Source organism: Chiloscyllium plagiosum, chromosome 17, assembly GCF_004010195.1.
Source record: "Chiloscyllium plagiosum isolate BGI_BamShark_2017 chromosome 17, ASM401019v2, whole genome shotgun sequence".
In the NCBI taxonomy this organism is placed as follows: domain Eukaryota; kingdom Metazoa; phylum Chordata; class Chondrichthyes; order Orectolobiformes; family Hemiscylliidae; genus Chiloscyllium; species Chiloscyllium plagiosum.
In genome coordinates, this window is record NC_057726.1 from 65,981,428 (window position 1) to 66,003,282 (window position 21,855).

Consider the following 21,855-nt stretch of genomic DNA (forward strand, 5'->3'; position numbering starts at 1 on the left):
CATTGACATCCAGCATTCACTGTTTTTTAGAGGAGTGAGTTCTGGATGTCCACACCCCTTTATGTGAAAATGTGACTTCATTCAGCACAGAAACAGACCCTTCAGTCCAACTCGTCCATGCCAACCAGATATCCTAAATTAACCTGGTCCCATTTGCCAGCACTTGGCCCATATCCCTCCCAACCTTTCCTATTTAAAAGCTGCCTTTTAAATGCTGTAATTGTGCCAGTCTCCACCACTTCCTCTGGCAGCTCATTCCATACACGCACCACCCTCCACATGGAAAAGATGCCTCTTAGGTCCCTTTTACATCGTTCTCCTCTCGCCTTAAACCTATGCCCTCTAGTTTTGGACTCCCCCACCCCAGGAAAAAGACCTTGGCTATTCACCCTATCAATATTGCAATTGTACCAGCCTCCACTACTTCCTCTGGCAGCTCATTTCATGTACACACCACATTCTCCATGAAAGAGCTGCTCCTTAGAACCCTTTTAAGTTTTTCCCCTCTCACCACAAAGCTATACCTTCTCGTTTTGGACTCCACTACCCTAGGGAAAAGATCTTGGCAATTCACCCTATCTATGCTCCTCATGATTTTATAAACTTTTGTAAGGTCACCCCTCAGCCTCCAACACTCAAGGGAAAACAGCCCAGCCTTTTCAGCCTCTCCCTAGAGCTCAAATTCTCCAACCCTGGCAACATCCTTGTAAATCTTTTCTGAACCCTCTCAAGAGTCACATCATCCTTCCTAAAGCAGGGAGACCAGAATTGCATGCAGAATTCCAGAAGTGGCCTAGCCAATAACCTGTACATTGCTGCAACATGACCTCCTAACTCCTATACTCAATACTCCAATAAAGGAAAGCATATCAAACGCCCTTTTTACTATCCTGTCTACTTTTGACTCTTCTTTCAAGGAACTATGAACCTGCACTCTAAGGTCTCTTTGTTCAGTAACACTTCCCAGGCCTTTACCTTAAGTGTATAAATTCTACCTCGATTTGTTTTTTCTAAAATATAGCATGTCACATTTGTCAAAATTAAACTCCATCCGCCGCTCCTCAGCCCATTGGCCCATCTGATCAAGATCCCATTGTACTCCGAGGTACACCACCTATTTTGGTCTCATCTGCAAATGTATTAACTATACCACCTATGTTCACATCCAAATCATTTATATAAATGACAAAAAGCAGTGAACCCAGCACCAATCCTTGTGGCACACCGCTAGTGACAGGCCTCCAGTCTAAAAAGCAATCTTCCACCAGCACCCTCTGTCTCCTAACTTCGAGCCAATTCTGTATCCAAATGGCTGGTTCTCTCCTTATTTCATGTGATCTAACTGTGTAAACGGGTCTAGCACACAGAACCTTGTCAAACGCTTTAATGAAGTCCATATAGATCACATTAACAGCTCTGTCCTCATCAATCCTCTTGGTTACTTCTTCAAGAAACCCAATCAAGTTAGTGAGACATGATTTCCCATTCATGAAGTAATGTTGACTATCCTTAATCAGTCTTTGCCTTTCCAAATACACGTAAATCCTATCCTTCAGGATCAGTTTTAAGGAAAGGCTGAATAGGCTGGGACTCTTCCCTAGGGCATAGGAGGCTGAGAGGTGACCATATGGAGGTTTATAAAATCATGAGGACAGATAAGGTGAATAGCCAAGGTCTTTTCCCCAGGGTAGGGGAGTCCAAAATTAAAGGGCTTAAGTTTAAGGTGAGAGGAGAAAGATTTAAAAGGGACCTGAGGGGCAACTTTTCTCACAGAGGGTGGTCCATATATTCAGTTTAGAAAATCTGTTTGGCATGGATGAGTTGGGCCGATGGGTTTGCTTCTGTGCTGTATCACTCTATGACACTTGTGTGGCATGCATGTTACTTGCTACTTATCAGCCCAAGCCGCAATGTTGTACACAACGTTAAGACTGGAAGTGGACATTGACTACTTCAATTATCTGAGGATCTGTGAATGGGTTGAACACTGCAATTATCTGCAAACATGTAGATTTCTGACCTTATGATGAATAGAAGGTTGTTTATGAAGACGTAGGACGTAGACGTTTGGGCCTAGGACCATGAGGAACTCTTGCAGAGATGTCTTGGGGTTGACATGATCCAACAGCCAAAACCATCTTTCTTTATACTAATAATGATTCCAAACAGCAGAAAGATTTCTTCTGGTTCCCATTGACTTCAATTTTGCCAAGGCTCTTTGATGTCATATCTCAATCAAATTCTGTCTTGGTGTTAAGGACAGACACTTTCATCTAAACTCTGACATTCAGTTCTTTTGCCCATATTTGGATCAAGGTTAAAATGAAATTAGGATCTCAGTGATCTTGGTAGAACTCAAACTGGGTGTTAGTGAGTAGGTTATTGCTGAGCAAGTGCTGTTTGATAGCACTGTCCATGACCTCTTCCATCATTTTGCTGTTGTATTAAGAGTAGATTGATAGGGTGAAATTGTGCACAAGTTTTCACACTGCCAGGTAGGTGCCACTATTATTGTTGTTCTGGGACATAAAACTTTAGTATTATTTCCAGAAAGTTGTCAGGGCCCATAGCCTTTGTAGTATCCTGTAACTACAGTGTTTATCGTGTTTAAAGACTTGCATTCACTGAAGGCTGGTATTAATGATACTTGGGACCTCAGGAGGAGCCACTCGGAACTGCTGACTGATGGTGGATGCAAATGTGTCAGCCTTGTCTTGTATCCTGATGTGCTGGGCTCCCCCATCACTGACGGTGGGGATATCCAGTCAGGTGCTTATTTGTGCAACACCATTCACTGCTGGATCTGGCTGTGGGATGGTTGTCCCTGCCTGTCTGTCTATGTATCTCTCTGTAAAGTCCAGTGCAGGCCTACATATTGTACTGAACCATGATCAGACCCGACTTTCATGACAGCGTTCAATTCGGGGTACTGCACCTGAAGAAAGTTAAAGAGGCCACAAAGGGGCTGTTGTGGAGATTTATCTAAATGATACTGGGGTTTGTAGGGTTAAAGTCGATAAGTGTGTTGCTGGAAAAGCACAGCAGGTCAGGCAGCATCCAAGGAGCAGGACAGTCCACGTTTCGGGCATAGCCCTTCAATAGGGGGTAACCCTAATGAAGGGCTATGCCCAAAACGTCGACTCCCCTGCTCCTTTGATGCTGCCTGACCTGCTGTGCTTTTCCAGCAACACACTTTTTGACTCCAACTCTCCAACATTTGCAGTCCTCATTTTCTCTCAGTCTTTATAGGGTTAAAGCATGAGGGAAGACTTCATTCCTTTGAGTTTGGAAGAAAGATTGGTGATCGAACAAAGGGAGTTGACTGGGTAGAGAGAAATAAATTGTCTCCTTAGGTGGGGAAATACAGAACATGAGGCATTATCATCAAGTTAGAGCCAGACTATTCCAGACAGAAGCCAGGAAACGCTTTCCACAGAAATAGTGAGGAGTGACCTAATATCTGTGTTATTGCTGAGAGCCAATTGGAAAATTCCAGACAGAGATTGATTGACTTGTGTTATGAAAGGATATTAACTAAAATGGAGGTAAGGCGGGTAACTGCAGCTGAAATAGAGATCTACCATAATTTAAATGAATGGTGGAGAAGGCTCAAGGGGTTCATTGACCTAATCCTGTTCCCTAATGATTCCATTATTTTAAACATATGGATTTAGTCAATCATTCCACATGACAAGTAGCTTCAGTGTGGCTACAGGCTCAGTCATAAATCAAACCCCAGGCTGACTTAGGGGAAATACAATGTTTTCTTAACCTGTTTCCACATTTCAAGTTATTCAACCTGGCTCTTTAACAAGGGCAGACACATGGCAGCAGCAAGAGTACACACATGCAAGATCAAGATTTGACTTTACATCAACCTTTGCACTTTCTGTTTTGAACTGTTCGATGGCAGCACACTAAATTGGCTCTTCCAAAACTGGAGCTATCTCCTGTTCATTTCTACGTTCAGCTGAGATTCAGTGGAGACTGGAGATAAAGTAGAGAGCAACTTAAATGTACGTCAACAACTCTTCTGCAATGCCTTGTAGCAGGTACCAGCCAGCAGAATCCTCTGGTGGGCACTCAAATGGAACAGCAAAGATACTCAAGTGTTCATGTCCTGGCATCATCACAAGCTTCTTAATCAGGGCAATCAGGGTCAGCATGGTGGCTCAGTGGTTAGCACTGCTGCCTCACAACGCCAGGGACACACATTCGATTACAGCCTTGGGCGACTGTCTGTGGGGAGCTTGTACATTCTCCCCGTGTCTGCGTGGGTTTCCTCCAGGTGCTCCAGTTTCCTCCCAGAGTCCAAAGATGTACAGGTCAGGTGAATTGGCCATGCTAAATTGCCCATAGTATTAGGTGCATTAGTCAGAGGGAAATGGGTTTGGGTGGGTCTTGTTACTCTTTGGAGGATCAGTGTGGACTTGTTGGGCTGAAGGGCCTGTTTCCACACTGTAGGGAATCTAATCTAATCTAAACAAAATGCTACCATTACTATGGTGATGGTAGGTGAAGTAACTCCACGAGAGGCTGGTATCCCGTCACCCAATCACTCTTTATTTATATGTGGACATCCTTGACACTGATCCTATTCCTTCAGAGCCAGCTCTCAGAGTGAACATAATCTTTGACACTCCTGTATGTATCTGTCAGCCAGGGCTCCCTGGTTGACCCAAAGTAAGAGCCACAATCAGGGAAATCATATTCTATGAGGTCCACCTGGCTGACCTCGTTACAATCACTAGAGTAGGTCAGTGTTATTTCACTATAAAATGCACTACTGAATCTGAGCACGAGAGAATTCCATGCCACAGTGGTGTTTCAGCCTCCTGTTACTGAGGTGGAAATTCCACGCCATTTGTCTCTGATGTAGGTTTCAGCAGATGTTTCTTTCTCAAGTAGAGCTTGAATTCCCTAGATTTGGGCACTTAACAATTTATAGGATTCTTTCAAAGTATTACTTTGAAGAGAAAGGCATACAACCACAATAAAAACTTACATGTACACCAGACCTTAAATGTGGTAAAACGGCCTAAAGCATGTCACAGGAGCGTAATCAGATAACAATGTAATACTGAGCCACATAAAAGAGATGCTAGGAAATTTGATCAAACAAGTTGACTTTGTATGGTGTTTTAAAGGAGAGAGAGGCAGAGATGTTTAAGGAAGGAAATTCCAGCTTCTCAAACAAGTGAAGACGCAACTGCCAACAAGGAGGGATGAAGGAAATAGGGGATGCTTAAGAGTCCTGAATTGCAGGGGCACCAAGTTCTCATGAAGGTATGGGCTGGAGGACAGTACAGAAACGGCGGCGGGGTCAGGGGAGGAGAGGCAAGGAAGAATAGTTTGCTATCCATCCACTAGTTCTATTTGTCTGCGTTTATCACTTTCTTAATCATGTACCTGTCCAAATGTATTTGAGATGTTGTAATCATAGCCACCTCTATCATATCCCCTGGCAGTTAGTTCCATACATGCACCGCCCTCTGTGTGAAAAGGTTGCCCCTTAGGTCTCTTTTAAATCTTTCTCCTCTCACCTTAAACCTATTCTATGTCTTCTAGTATTGGACTCCCTACCCTGGCAAAAAGCCCTTGGCTATTCACCTCATCTATGCCTCTCATTATTTCATAAACTTCTGTAAGGACACCCCTGTGCTCCAGAGGAAAAGGTCCCAGGTTATCCAGCCTCTCTTTATAAACCCTCTAGTAATATCCTTATAAATCTTTTCCGCATCCTTCCCAGTTTAATAACATTCTTCATTTTAATAGCAGGGCAACCATAACTATATACAGTACTCCAAATATGGCCTTTCCAATTGTCTTGTAAAGCCGCAATATAATGTCTCAACTTCTGTACTCAAATGCTATGGAGGAAGTGAGGACTGCAGATGTTGGAGAGTCAAGAGTGTGGTGCTGGAAAAGCACAACAGGTCAGGCAGCATCCGAGAAGCAGGACAATCGACGTTTCGGGCATTAGCCCTTCGTCATCAATGCTGTGACCAATGCAGGCAAACGTGCCAAAGGCTTCTTCACTACACAGTCTACCTGTGACACTACTTTCAAGGAACTATGTACCTGAGCCCCTACGTCTCTCTGTTCAACAACACTCTCCAGGGTCTTACTGTGTAAATCCTGCCCTGGTTTGTCTTACCAAGATGCAATACCTCACATTTACCTGAATTAACTCCATCTGCCATTCCTCAGTCCACTGGCCCAGTTGATCAAGATCTCATTGTACTCTTAGATAACTTCTGCACTGTTCAATATTGGTGCCATCCACATACTTCCTATGTTCCCATCCCAATCATGTAAATAAACAAACCTCTGCGGAACACTGCTGGTCACAGGCCTCCTGTCTGAACAACAACCTTTACCACTACCCTCTGTGGCCAAACATCAAGCCAATTTTTTTATCCAACTGGCTAGCTCTCCCTGGATCCCATGAAATCTAACCTTACTTAACAGTCTACCATACGGAGCCTTGTCAAAGACCTTGCTGAAATCCATGCTGACAATATCTATTGCTCTGCCATCATCTATCATCTTGGTCACATCTTCAAAAAACTCAATCAAGTTTGTGCGACACAATTTCCCATAGACAAAGCCGTGCGCTGACATCCCTCATCAGTCCTTGCTTTGTCAAATGCACGTAAACCTTGTCTCTCAGAATCTTCTCCAACAACCTACCCACCATTGACATTAGGCTCACCAGTCCCTTATTTCCTGGTTTATCTTTCCTTCTTAAGTAAAGGCACCCTTCAGTCTTCCAGCACCTAACCCATGGTTGTAGATAAAACAAATATCTCTGCTAAGGGCCCCACAATTTCTACTTTTGCTTCCTGGAATACATTTGATTAGGTGCTAGGAATTTATCTACCTTTCTGCGTTTTAAGGCCTTAATCACATCCTCTTTTGTACTGTGGACTCTTTTGAAGGTGTCACTATTTATTTCCCCAAGTTCCCTAGCTTCCATATTCTTCTCCACAGTACATACTGATGCGAAATATTGGTTTAGTTTCTCTCCTATTTCCTGTGGCTCCACACAGAGATGACCTCGTTGATCTTTAAGGGACCCTATTCTCTTCCTAGTTACACTATTGCCCTTAATGTCCTTACAGAATCTCTGGTTTCTACATAACCTTATCTGCCAAAGCTTTGTTCCCTTTTCATCCTCTTGCTTTTAAGCGAATCTTACTCACCCTTATACTCTTCTAGGGATTCACTTGTTCCCAGCTGCCTTTACCTGATATATGCCTCCTTTTCCTTGCCCAAAGCCTCAATATCTCTAGTCACCCAGTGTTCCCTACTCTTACCAGCCTTACCCTTCATTCTAACAGGAACATACTGTCTGTGAACTCTCGTTATCTCACTTCTGAAAGCTTCCCTTGTCGGTCGTCCCTTTCCCTGCAAGCAGCCTACCTCAATCAACTTTTGAAAGATCCTATCTAATACCATCAAAATTGGCCTTGCTCCACTTGAGACCTTTAACTTTAAACAAAGCCTATCCTTTTCCATAACTATTTAAAAACTAATAGAATTACGATCACTGGTCCCAAAGTGCTCCCCACTAATACTTCAGTCACTTCCCTGCCTAATTTCCCAAAAAGTCAAGTCTCGCTCCTTCTCTAGTAGGTACATCCACATATTGAGCAAGAAAAAATTTTTGAACATACTTAACACATCCCTCCCCATTCAAGCCCTTAAAACTATGGCAGTACCTGTCTATGTTTGCAAAGTTAAAATCCCCAACTATTATAACTATTATTCTTATAGATATCTAAGATCTCCCAACATTATTTGCTCTTCAATTTCCCATTGACTGCTGGGAGGCCAATAGTACAATCCCATCAAGGTGGTCATCCGTTTTCTATATCTCAGTTCCACCCATACAGGTTCACTGGATGATCCCCAGAAATATCCTCTCTAAGCACTGCCGTGACGTTTATCTTAATCAAAATGCCACACCCCTCTTCTCTTGCCTCCCTTTCTATCCTTCCTATAGCATCTCTACCCTGGAACATTGAGCTGCCAGTCCAGTCCATCCTGAGCCATGTTTCTGTAATAGCTACAATATCCTAATCCCATGTTCCCAACAATACCGAGTTCATCAACCTTAGCTATAAGGCCTCTTGCATTGAAATAAATGCGGTTTAATTTAATTTAATCAGTCTTACCTCATTCCCTGCTGTACTCTTGCTATTGCCTTGTCTATTTAACTTGCTCCTTTTATCTTTTCGACTTTCTCTCTTTTCTCACTGCTACCTAGGATCCCACCCGAAGAAGGTAATGAAGTGTTGTTAATGCCCATGGAACTGCATGCTAAGAAACCGTAATCACTAACTAGGGACATAGACTAGGGGTAGAAGGATATAAAAAATCATTGTGCAATCAGAATAAGAGCTTTAGAAACACCACCTCAACAGCATGACTATAACTGAGCTAAGGATCAAATGAGAAGTTATGAAATTTTCCATTGCTGAAGTTGTTCTTTTAGTTATGCTACTTGTAAAGGTTGCAGAAAATTGCAGAAAATTCTCAAGGCAACTTCACATTTGTGACTCACTGCTGCAACACACTATGTAATTTAAGAACTAGTTACCATTAGGCTTTCTTTAGCCTGCAATGTTCTGATTCATGAGTTTGTTCAAACATCTGCTGAGTAGTGTGCACTGCAGAAAACTGAATTGCTGCAGTTCCAGTTTCAGTTCTCAATGATCAATTAAAAATAATTCTTTGTAACAAGATATCGCATAAACACATTTTCTTTTTGATCTCCAGCATTTACTTTTATTTGAGGGCATACAGGTGTACAGGTCAAATTAGAGTGTTTAAATTCTGTTTTAAGTTGTTGAGTACTAATCCTCCTTTGGGAACAATTCAAAGGAATTTACTTGCCAACCTTACATCTTTGTTAAGTGCCTGTTATTGAAGAATGCAAATGATCTAAAATTTTGTGCATTTTCCTTTGTGTTCTGTGGCATCTTTGGCAGTGCTCCTGATGCCCTTGAACATTTATTTTTTGGTGTGCTTGCCTTTAATTTTATGCTTGTGCTTTGGTTCAAAACATGGGAAGTCTCACAGCTGTCCATAGCAGAATCTTTAGGTTGGTGCAAATGCTTTTACTTTATAAACATATTACAGTTAACATCAGAGTCTGTCATCACTAAAACCTCAAATGATTGACCTCTGTCTCTGTTATTTTCAAATAAATACTTTAAAAGGATTACACACATGGAGTAACCCTGTCCAAACCCACACTGCTACAATCATTCCCCTTATTGTCCTTGTTTTCCCTTGCCTGATTTGTTTGTTTGCTCTTTCTACCCTCTGCTTCTACCGCACCTTAATCTTTGGACTTGCAAGCCAGTAGATGGCCTTTTGAAAACATACCTCTCGTCAATTCTTTGTGTTGAACAAAGTGAGAATTATTAGTGAGGTGTGAAACAGTACATGTTTTCACTCTGGCAGTCAGTTTAAAGTTATATTCATGTTTGTATGCTAAATAATGCAGAGGGGCACTTGGAGTGATTATCAAAGAGTTTTTAGGAAACTTAGGGAGCAAAGTGGCAAGATAGTGGGACTTGGAGAGAAAGTTTCAGCAGAGGGAGACATGAGGGAGAACCTTGTCAGCAATGTGCGCACAGAATTTGTAATTCACTCTGTCAGGGTGATGGATATATATTCAACAAGAACTAACAAAGATAATTTAATAAAATGTAAAGGAAAAAAAAGTGTAAAGATAAGGGAATGAGCTGGATAATGGAACTATAGATTGCTCTTCAGAAGAGCGAGTGCAGAACTGATGGACTGAATGGACTCCTTATGCACCATGCTATTCTTTCATTCTACAAGATCAAACGAGACAAGGAGATACGATCAGGGAGAAAAGGATGACAAAGAGAATGAGAAGTTCTTCCCACATACCAGAGGTACTCTACCATCCGATAATGCACATTCTTTTATCCTCTCTTCCGTCCCTTTATAGATGATGTCACAGACGTAACCCTGGAAAACAGAAGAAGTAGAATCTATTCGTACACAACCCCATCCCAATCCCAATCCCAGTCATCCACATGTGGGAGCCACTCTTGTGCTGGCACCACCTTACTTCAAAGATGAAGAGACCAGCTCATCCTGCTTACAGATCTGGGCATGGGAAACTGACTTGATGATGCTGAGGAAGGGATAAGGCAGCAATGCTGCGGGTCGACTCCTGGTACGATTTTCCAGACCTTGAACCTCAGGCCCTAGCAACGGCCTCAACACATCTCCTTTAATTCACATCCAATAAAATAGGCGGCATACAGGCTCAGTGGTTAGCTTTGCTGCCTCACAGTGCTAAAGACCCGAGTTGGTTGACTGTATGTGTGGCGTTTGCACATTCTCCCCATGTCTGCGTGGATTGCCTCCAGGTGCTCTGATTTCTTCCCACGGTCCAAAGATGTGCAGGTTGGGTGTATTGGTCATGTTAAATTGCCCATATTGTCCTGAGATGTGCAGGCTAGATGCACTAGCCACAGGAAATGATGGGTTATGGAGATAGGGTGGGCTGGGTGAGATAGTCTTGAGAGGATCAGTGTGAACTCAATGGGCTGAATAGTCTATTTCTGCATTGTAGGGATTCTATGGTGATTTTATGAATAAAAGATGCTGCAATGGAAACCCATGTGGGTCATGTCCATGATTCACTTTCATATGAAATTTCCTTCGATTCAGCTCATCTCAGTTTCTATTTTTGTAAATGATGTTGACTTGGGATTTAAAACAATCTCTACACTATTAAACATTAATAAAGTTATAGAGACCGTGGCGGGGCACTGTACCAAAACAAACCAAATCACAGTCAGTGGAAACTTACTAAAATCAAATCAAATATCAATGTCCAGGGTGTTGAATCACCTGTAGTGCCAACTAGTGTCTAAAGGAAACAGTGGACACCATATGCTCCCTCTTGATAAACACTAGAGGATGGACACAACTACAGAGGAGGGGCAGACAGTTCGACACTAGGATACCCTCCACAGTCTACTGCCTCGTGCATCTGGCAAGACCCACAAGCAGGTCTGTGAGGAGGCCTTCCACTCAGTAGAATTCCTAAATTTGTAAAGAAAACACCAAACTGGGAGCTGCAGCTAATGTGAAGGAAAACTGCAATAAAATTAGACTTGAATCAACCTGTAGAATTGGCAGTCAGTTGGTTAGTTAATGTCAATTCATTTATAGCTGGATGTGGTGCTTTTTGGCAGGAAGAATAAGCAAGCCATACTCTGCTTGGTTAATGCAAGTTGAAATGGGGTAGAGGAGCAAAGGGATAGAATCATTGAATCATACAGTACAGAAACAGACTCTTCAGTTCAATCAATCCATTCCAAACATTATCCTAACTGTCTGCTCCTGGCCCATATCCCTCCAAAACTTTCCTACTCACGTACTTGTCCAAATGTCTTTTAACATTATAATTGTACCTATATCCACTAGTTCCTCAGGAAAATCATTCCACACATGAACCACCCTCTATGTAAACAAATTGCCCCTCGCGTCTTTTTTACAAACTCTCTCCCCTCACCTTAAAAATGTGCCCCCTCGTCTTGAAATTCCCCACCCGAGAACAACAATGCAGCTTAGTCAGGTCATTAAAAAAACAAAGTATGAGGAATGGAAGCAACAAGCAGAGAACTAATGCTAAACCTTTATTGAAGCTTGGTTAGACCTACAGCAGAATGAATAGTTCTGGAAATAGCAAAGATCTATTCATAAGCATGTTGGAAAAAATCAGAAGATGGAAGAACAGAAAAGTTTGCCAATAGTGTAAGCTGAAGAGGGATGGAAGATCACTCATGTAGACCATAAATGCTGATGGAGTAATTCCTCGGAGGCCGGTATCCGTTACAAAGTCACCCTTTATTTACATGTAAACAGTCCCTGACTATAGAACTGCCCTATTCAGAGTCAATTACCAGAGTATCAGCATCTCTTGACACTTCCCCTTTTATAAATCAGGCAGGGATCCCTAAATGGAGCTGTTAATTAGGAAACCCATAATATGAGGTCCAGCTGGCTGACTGCAGTACAATCACTACAGCTGGCAAAAAACAGATGGGCCAAGTGTCTGTTCTTGTGCTGTAGACTCAATGTTTTCTTGGAATTGAGAGACAGAGAAAGTGGGCTCTAAAATGATGCTTGGAGTACTGTGCACGAAGGATTCTTACCTCTTGGTCAATGAGGTAGATGCCATGATTCCTGGCATAACTGACTGTGCCAGGGACAGACACCACTTTGACGCCACTAAATCCTTCCCAGCAAATATCTACAAAAAGAAACCAGAACATTATAGACCATTAAAATAACATATTACTAGTCCAACAATCTAGAATGCGGTGCAATGAAGTCTCTATCTTGAACATTTATGACACAGCAGCCATCGAAGCAGAGGCAGCAAGCTAAATGATCTGGTAGGGTTCAGGCCTTTATACCTGTCATGATTAAGTTATGATTTGGAGTTATGATTAAATTAGGTGATATTGAAGAGGGTACTGCTGGTTTTGGTATCCCAGAGGAATGATATAGACTGCTCAGGTAGGGAGGAAATTGTGTTTTGTTGTGCAACCAGATAGTGAAGCAGAAACCAGATGTTAAGCTGATACTTCATACTATATTTAGAGAATGCAAAATATATATATATATCTACTTCTTCCCTAAAAATAAATACCCAGTATTCTCTTTATACTATTTTTAAAACATATAAGCTAATAACCAAATTAATTCACAAACTTTTAGAAGCTGCTGGGGTTGTAAAAAAGCTGCTATATCTTCCTTTGCTACAGCTGAAAACTGGGGTTCTCTCTCAAAATTGTCTTTTGACGTTGTTTCCTCCTGGATTAGAATACTACATGTGAGACAGTTAGTGGCATTGTAGCAAAAAAGAATTCAACTGAAACATACAAAGTGAAATAAAAATTTGGTCCATGTGAGATGATGGATCCCACCCCAAAGTGCCCACTATTTGTGGAAGACCACAACTGTATCAGTGAGCACTCTGCACACCCTCTCTGGGGCATTTGGGTATAGACATAATCACAAAAGACAGGCAGACCTCTCAGAGTTGGGTTTAATGGACAAAATTTATACAATTGCAGAGTCCTTTAAGAACCAAGCAGAACCCTGTCACCTCACCAGAAGACAAAATACTGCTGTGGTTGGGATTTGAACCTGTGTCCTTCCAGCATTAAAAACAACAAATCCTGGAGATCACAGCAGGTCAGGCAGCATCCATGGAAACAGAGCAAGTTAATGTTTCAAATCTAGATGACTGTTTATCAGAGTTGATGCAAAGTGTGGAGGGAGCAATGACCTTCCTGTTATGCTATCACCTTCCAAGTGTCTCTTCATATAAACAATTAAACCAATTGACAGCTCCTTAACAGAGCACTGTAGAGAAAAAAACTTCAAAAGAAATTTACAATATGATAGCAAACTGGTTCTATTTACACTCTCTTTACACTTAAAGAGTCAATAAAAACAATTGATTAAATGACTTCACTAAATAAAGGATTGAGAGCCTATAAAAGGGGCAAAACAAGCACCCAGTGTGGGGGTGAAGATCACAATACTGGGATTAAGAGTTCACTCCTTTGTGTAATGATACTGTGGCTTTTACCCTGGTTTCTTTTAGAGGGAGATTGTAGGCGAGATAATGAACAATCTGTGAGAAGATAAACAACTTGTGAAGCCTTAGGTGTTTTATTTTAAATTTGGAACAACAGACACAGCTGTGGGTGTGATCAAACTCCTTCCGACAGAAACAGGGATTTTAGGTCCCAAAAGAGAAAATGCTGGAAAATCTCAGCAGGTCTGGCAGCATCTGGTCAGTTAGACTCGAAACGTCAGCTCTTTTCTCTCCTTACAGATGCTGCCAGAACTGTTGAGATTTTCCAGCATTATCTCTTTTGGTTTCAGATTCCAGCATCCGCAATAATTTGCTTTTATCCAGGGATTTTAGGTGTAACTTTCAGCAGAAGCTGCTGGGGTTGTGAAAAAGCTGCTATATCTTTTTTTTTGCTACGGCTGAAAACTGGAGTTCTGTCTCTCTCAGAATTGTCTTCTGATGTTCTTTCCTCCTGGATTGGAATGCTACATGTAAGTCAATCTGTTTTCTGTATCTTCCTTTTGCCAAGGATTCGTTAATGGGATGTTACAATGCTGGAACAATTAATTAGTAATAGTTACTGTATTATTCTGTTAAGTTTTCCAATAGAATTAAGCTATTCCATATTCCTCTTTCTTTTCTTGTATTTTAACTATAGTGTTTGAATAAATTGTGTTTGTTTAATGTTGAGTAGTTTGACCAATCGAATTGCATCTGAAACACAGCACCTCACATTTACATTTAAAATAAGAAAAAGTTAGGGTCCAGGCTACCTTCTTAAATTATTATGAAGGGGTCTGGTCTGGTCCATAACAATTGATTTTAGCATGTAACTCACACTGATAATTCAGTGCAGAACAAAAAGTGCGCTGACACTAAGAGGCGCTATGTTCTGAAGGAGACATTGAATCCGGAGAGTGCTATACAACTACAAAACAACATCTGAAGAATTCTAAATTAATCCTAATTAACTATATTAAAACCAATTTTAGAATATCAGTTAAACTCATAACGAGCCGAATTTATACTTGCTAGAAATGACATTTACTTGTGAACATGAACCCTTCTATTGCAACCGAAAGAAATATGTCTAAGACTCGTGGCTCTCTCAGTTATGTGGCAGCTTGGTAAGACTGTGAGTGTTGTGTTTTGTCCTGAAGAGTGAAAGACAAAAACCTTTGGCAACATAACTCTCTTTCCAGCATTATTCAAGTCCTGAACTGCCAAGCACCTGTAACATTAAACGTGCCTCATTGAAATGAAGTGGCAATAGTGACTAGCCATAATTATCATATTCAAAGTCCTGGTTCATAGAAAATTTAGCCTGTTTCATTATTGAGCAGGTTTGTTACTTCTCCAGTCTGAATTTATCAAGCTGAGAATAACTATTCAAATTCATCTTCCTGTCCTCGTTACTCTGAGAATAACCTTGAGATTCCAGATGCAAAGCTAGCACAGATTTCAGGCCATTATAAGTGCGTAGCTGAGGTGAATTGACAGAAAAGAATCTGTCAGGATATGATCTAATCAAGCAAGCAATTATTTAATAAGGAATTTACTATTTTAATGATTGGTCAAGTACTATAATTACTCTAATTTCTGTATGGTGTTATTAAGAATATCACCATTCATTAGATCATGGTCAGATTTATTACATATTGTACAAGTGAGTAAAGGAAGTGATGGTGTCAACAGCAGGAGGATATTGATCACATGGGTGTCAATGAAGCAGCACCCCGTCTTCTGGTATTACAGTGTTATCTCTTAGCTCTTAATTAGCCAAAATTATTTTTGTTTTGCTGATTTCATTAGCTATATAAACAATTTTCACAAGTGTTTACTCTATTGGACAGTGAATGCAAATTTAACCTTAGGCTTGATCAATGTATCTCTTGATATGTTTGCAAGCAATGCATCACACTAACGATGTTGCCATTTGTAAGATGAATACTGAAGCCCCTCATCTAACTCAGAGACAAATCACCCAGTTAAAAATGCTTGCTGACTTATCAGAAAGTGATGTAGGTGATAAACAGGCTGACATGAATTCTGCTTCTAACAGGAAGCCAGTCAACCATCTCTTGGGGGAGCCATGACAGACTACATTGGTTCTTTAGAGACAGCCAGACTATCACTCAGCACCTTTCATTGGATGGAACTCATCAATCTTGATAAAGGAAAACAGAGCTGATTAAGCAGTGCTGTTTCTCCTAAGGATCAGACACCAAATGGACATCATCAGCATCCTGATACAGCTTACTGCACTGCATGTGATCGGGGCTTTGAATTCAGTCACAAGAAACCTTCAAGCTGATGGAGATTAAAGAGCAACATTTGATTAGAAGGGCACCTTTATCAAATTGCTGCCTGTCATGGTAAAGCTGATAATGTACACAACTTAAAATGCTTTGTGTCAGGTGCCTGGGTGAGAAGAGTTACTAAAAGAAAAAGAAAGACAGTGGTTATTGTGAAACAAACAGAGTATGAATGCTAGGGAAACATGGCTTCATGCACACTGAACTTAAGTGTGGTACTCAGAGAATGAGGCATTATGGTGATGCTGTCTTTTGAATGAGATGTTAAACCAAGGCCCAGTCTGCTTTTCCAGCGAGAAGTGAAAGGTCCCATGGTACTGTTTTAAAGTAGAGCACGGGAGATCTCCCCATAGACCTGGGCAACATTTATCTCTTAATCAACGGCACCAAAACAGAGTTATCTGGTCATTACTACTTTTCTTGGAAGCATTTTATGGTCGCAATTTCCTTCATTATAACAGGTATTATGCTTGAAAACTATAGAACATAGAACATTACAGTGCAGTACAGGTCCTTCGGCCCTTAATGTTGCACCGACCTGTGAAACCAATCTGAAGCCCATCTAATCTACACTATTCCATTCTTGTTCATAAGCCTATCCACTGACCATTTAAATGCCCTTAAAGATGGAAAGTCTACTACTATTGCAGGCAGTGCATTCCATGCCCGTACTACTCTCTGAGTAAAGAAACTACCTCTGAAATCTGTCCTATATCTATCAGCCCTAACTTAAAGCTATGTCCCCCATCGCCATCCAAGGAAAAAGGCTCTCACTGTCCACCCTACCTAACCCTCTGATTATCTTATATGTCTCAATTAAGTCACCTCTCAACCTTCTTCTCTCTAATGAAAACAGCCTCAAGTCTCTCAGCCTTTCCTCGTAAGACCTTCTATGTAATTAGCTATCAAGCTCTTTGGGGTGTCCTGCAGCAAGACTGCTTTTTCCCTTTTCTTCTTTTGAAGGGAGTTTCTGACTGTAAGAATCCTTTATTAAATTAAAACCTTGACATTTTTGAATATTCCTGAGAAATTTAGGCAACTATGATGTCAGGCACCTGTATTTTTTTAAATTGAGAAATCCGGAAGAAGGCTCAAGGATTATAATACAATACAATACAATAAAATGAACAGTAGAGGTAACAAGTTGAATTAAAAAGTGGTGATTATATGATGCTTAATCTGGATTTGATATTAATGGAAGGAGGAGAGTCAAGAAGAAAGAGCAGATGATATAAAAAGTGAGGAAGCTGACAGTGAGGGAGCTTAGGACTTGTATAGTTCTGAGGTCTTGCAAAATAAAAACTCAGAACATGAGATTATGTAATTTGACCTGCATACAGTGAGAATTCAGAAGGGTGGGGTCTGTGTAAATTTGTAGTTTACACTGTTCAAACAGGCAGCTACATTTTTATTGAGTCATAACCATACAGCTGTACAGCACGGAAACCGTGCTCATCCATGCCGACCAGATATCCTATATTAATTTAGTCCCACTTGCCAACATTTGACCTATATCCCTGTAAATCCTTCTTATCCATATACCCATCCAGGTGCCTTTTAAATATCCTAATTGCACCAGCCTTCGCTGCTTCGTCTGGCAGCTCAATCCATACTCACATCGCCTTCTGTGTGAAAAAGCTGCCCTTTTAAATCTTTCCCCATTCACCTTAAACCTATGCCCTCTAGTTTTGGACTCTGAGGAAAACAGCTTGGCTACTCACCCTATCCATGCCCCTCATGATTTTATAAACTTCTCTAAGCCTCTGATATTCTAGGGAAAATAGCTCCAGCCTATTCAGCCTCTCCCTAGAGCTTAAATCCTGCAACCTCGGCAAATCGTTGTAAATCTTTTCTGAACCCTTTCAAGTTTCACAACATCCATCCCTATAGCAGGAAAACCAGAATTGAATGCAGTATTCCAAAGGGACAGCCCAGTTATGGGGCAGATATTGAATATAATTGAGCTATTTTATTAATTAATCTCATGAAGGGAATTAATAATCGCAGGTAAATAAATTCCAAGACATGCCTCCATCAAACTTCCCATTTCTAAATTAAACAAATATTACATAGACATTATTCAGTATGGCCAATTTAATTCACAAAAGCCTCTCTGAGACCTCAGGAAAAGAACCATTGCATTCTATACAAGTCTAGACTGTATTTTGAATCTCGATAAAATGTATTTACATACTTAATTAGAAGTTTCCCAGTATTTTTAAAAATGAAGTTAGCAAAACCTTATAAATCTATTTCAGAATTTTGCCCTACTGAAAAATCTCTAAACTTCCAGTTTCATATTATCATAGTGTCCATCCCCTTTCCTAAAGGGGTGAAATCACAACTACAAAGGTTTCATCAAAATCCAGACTGAAAGATCTATCTAACTCCAGAGAGAAGCAAAGCAAGGTTTTGTGGAGTAAAGAGTCTTGCACTGCTTTAATTTCAAATCACCCTGGATTGTAATCCCAGTGCAGTGCCAAACTGGTTGTATGAAGTGGCTGTGACCATTTCTCTGCCTTAGCAACCAACCTCACAACTAGCAGGAAGTTACCTTCACAATCAGGTGAAGTGTCCAGAGGAATGCCAGTAGCAGTGACAATCACACACCAGCAGGGGTGATAAGCAGCAAAGCACAGGAATACCCAGCAACCCCCCCCAAAGTAGTGACCGATGGGGGCACCAGGAAGAGACAGAGTTATCGTTGTGTGAGTATTACACTGTCCAGTTCTCCAAGTGAGATCTTCAGTTGTGGATGGTAATTATTTGGCTTTTGGAAGATGAGGGTAATTTAACTAAATAAATAGATATTTACAGGAATTAACAAGGAATGCCTAGTGATTCTACTCTGTATCCCAACTGTGCTCTGTCTAAGTGTTCTGTGGTGTACTCTTCTAATCATTTCAGCCTTGCACCCAGTTTGGTATCATTTGAAAATCTTGATACTAATTATTTGTTCCAAGGTCCAAATCAATAACACAAATAGTCAATAACAAGGTTCCATCACTGATCCTTTTGGAACATTGCTTTCTACCTTAATCCAATCTGATTAAAACCTTTTAACCCTATTCTATATTTTCTATTTTTGGCCAATTTGCTGTACCTAAGGATGTTTATTCCTTAACTCCACATGCCCCAACCTTTGTTACGAGTCTTTGTCATACAACCTTTTATTAAGGATGTTTTGACAATTCAAGTAGAAAATGTCTACTGCATTTCCTTGGTCTACTCATTTGGATACCTCAAAGAGGTTTTTCAGGTTAAGTTAAACTTGACTTTCCCTTTTGGAATCTATGCTATTTGTTAATAGATTTTGCATCTCTAAATGTGCTATCACTCCCTATAATATAGATTTCAGTACCTTTCTCATATTAAATCTTCAGTGCAGGGGCTATAATTCAGAAGTTTATAAACACATAAAAATTGGTTAGATCTTTGAAAAGAAGAAAAAGAACTGTAGACTACAGTAAGATATTAATGGACTAGAAAGGTGGAAAGAAAAGGGGCAAATGGAGTTCAGTCCAGAGAAGTGAGTGCTAATGTAATTGTGAAAGATAAAGGAGATGGGGAATACATGATTAATTAACATAAGAACATAGGAATTAGAAACAGGTGTAGGCCATTCAAACCCTCAAACCTGGTCTGTTATTCAATAAAATAGCTGATCTGACTGTAACGTCAATTTCATACAGATGGAAATATAGAACAGATGGACCAAGGGGTTCGTGTCCACAGAATCTTGACGGTAGCTGGATAGGCAGATAATGTGGTCAAAAAGGCTACAGAATATTTACCTATGTTAGATAAGCAACATAATATTTTTGCCTGGAGGTTCTGCTGAAACTATATTAAACACTGGATCTTCCACAGCTGGAGTCCTGCAAGAAAATCTGGTCACTGTACAAGGTGATGGTGGCATTGTGATAACAATACTCTGGGACATTGGTTCAAATTCCACCACTGCAGCTGATAGAATTTAAATGCAATTAATTAATCTGGAATATAAAGTTAGTTTCCTTAACTGTCACTATAGCAACAGCAATTGATTGTGTAAACACCCAACTGATTTTCTAACGTGCTTAGTGAAAGAAATCTGCTGTCTTTATCTGGTCTGGCCTACATGTGCCTCCAGACATACAGCAATGTAATTGACTCTTTCTTGCCCTGTGAAATGACCGAGTTAGTCACTCAATTTAAGGATAATAGAGATAGACAACACACACTGGCCTTGCCAGCGAAGCCCACATCTCAAGAAAAAAAACAGACTTTTGAGAAAAAAGCGACTGTATGAGAGAGGATACAGATGAGGTTTACAATGAACTGCATAATTTTTAATGATGAGATAAGCTAGGGTTGTTTCCTTTGGTAAAGCGGAAACCAAATGAAATGTATTAAATTGTAAAAGTGCACAGATCTGGATAGAGTACATATGAAGGTCCCATTCTTTTGGGTGGAGGGATTTATAAGCAGAAGGCACAAATTTAGAAATGGATTGGAGGTTTCAAGGGAATTCAAAAGGAATTTGTTTCCAACTATTAAGTGGTGATATCTGAAATTCACTGATTGAAAGAGCAGTAGAGTAAGAGACCATCATAACATTTACAAAGTACTTGAATTTTGATACAATCCCCAAACAGACTGATAACTTTTAAAAATACATCAGGATTTCTAGTGACGGACTGCAAGGATCTCACAAGATTTGACTTCTTAAAACTTTACTATAATAAACTAAAATCAGTATTGTTTGAACATTATTCAGTAAGCAGTGTATTCTCTAATCCACTGACAACGAATTACCCATTTGGCTCTTAACATGCAATGGTTAGGTTATCTCTTAAGCAGATGCCTCATTCTCCAGGAACCAGTCCAAAGCAATTCTCAGCTCCCAGACTTGCTTCTTGTTTTTCTTTCTTTGTTGGATAACTTTCACTGTAGATTTTTCTCTCTAGCCCAAGCTAGGAGAACTTTCCAGCCTCCTTTAATTCCTCGCAAACTCCATCCCTTCAATCTGCACATAACTTCTCACGCACTTTATATGGTGACCAACAGAGTCACGGTTCCTTTGCTTTAGTACAGGGCCAGCTGTCTATCTTCCCACGCTCTGTCAGATTCTTGCAGACTGATTAGTGTCTGTGGGGTTCAGTGATATTTTAGGAAGACTGTAACACACTGTTACAATGGCTTTCTATTGTCTTTTTCCCTCTCTAAGTCCAACTCCATGGATACATCAGTCATATGATCCAGGAAGAAATACTCCTTACCTATCTTCTACAACCTCTAGTCCATTATCTTGGAATTAGACCCATTAAATTATAACTGTTTATAAAGCCTCGTGCTCCCAGTAGCCCCGTTGAGAGACTTGGGACTGGATTTTAACATTTTCTAGTGGGGTGAGGGATGTGAAATGGGGAGTTCGCTTGTTCCCAACCCCATTGTTTCAGCATTCTGAACTGAGTGTCAGCTAACCAATTAGCAACCACCCAGCAGAAGATTGACAAATTAGCTCTAGGAAGGGGGCTCCTTTGGCAGAATCTTTCAAACCCATGACCCCCACCAGTGAGGGCTGCAGGTGCAGGGAAAACCATGCTCCCCTCCAAGCACCTCACCATTCCAATTGGAAAGTGCTCCTTAATGAAAATCCTGGAATCCCCTTCCCCAAAGACAGCAATTATCTTAAGGGCAATTAGGAAGCAGCAATAATGGACAACCCTAGCCTACCCCATTATTCACAATAATGGTGAAAGAAATGGTTATGCAGTTCAATTCTTCTGGTGTGAGAGGATTTAGTTACATGATGAACCAGAGGTTAGTCACAACCACTCATTTAAAGGCACAATGGCTTCAGGCTGGTGGCAGCTTCAGAAAGAAAATAAACACATGATGATTCTT

The 21,855-nt window shown here is 40.6% G+C and overlaps 1 protein-coding gene across 1 annotated transcript in view; it reads right to left on the reverse strand.

The window, feature by feature from the left end:
- Window positions 1-21,855, reverse strand: part of LOC122558639 (L-fucose kinase) — a 213,009-nt gene that overhangs the window by 47,907 nt on the left and 143,247 nt on the right. Inside the window, exons 6-7 of the mRNA XM_043707437.1 lie at window positions 12,216-12,313; window positions 9,931-10,011 (exon numbers count right to left, since the gene is read on the reverse strand). Of these exons, the coding sequence (XP_043563372.1) occupies window positions 9,931-10,011; window positions 12,216-12,313 (179 nt within the window). The remainder of the gene's footprint in view (window positions 1-9,930; window positions 10,012-12,215; window positions 12,314-21,855) is intronic.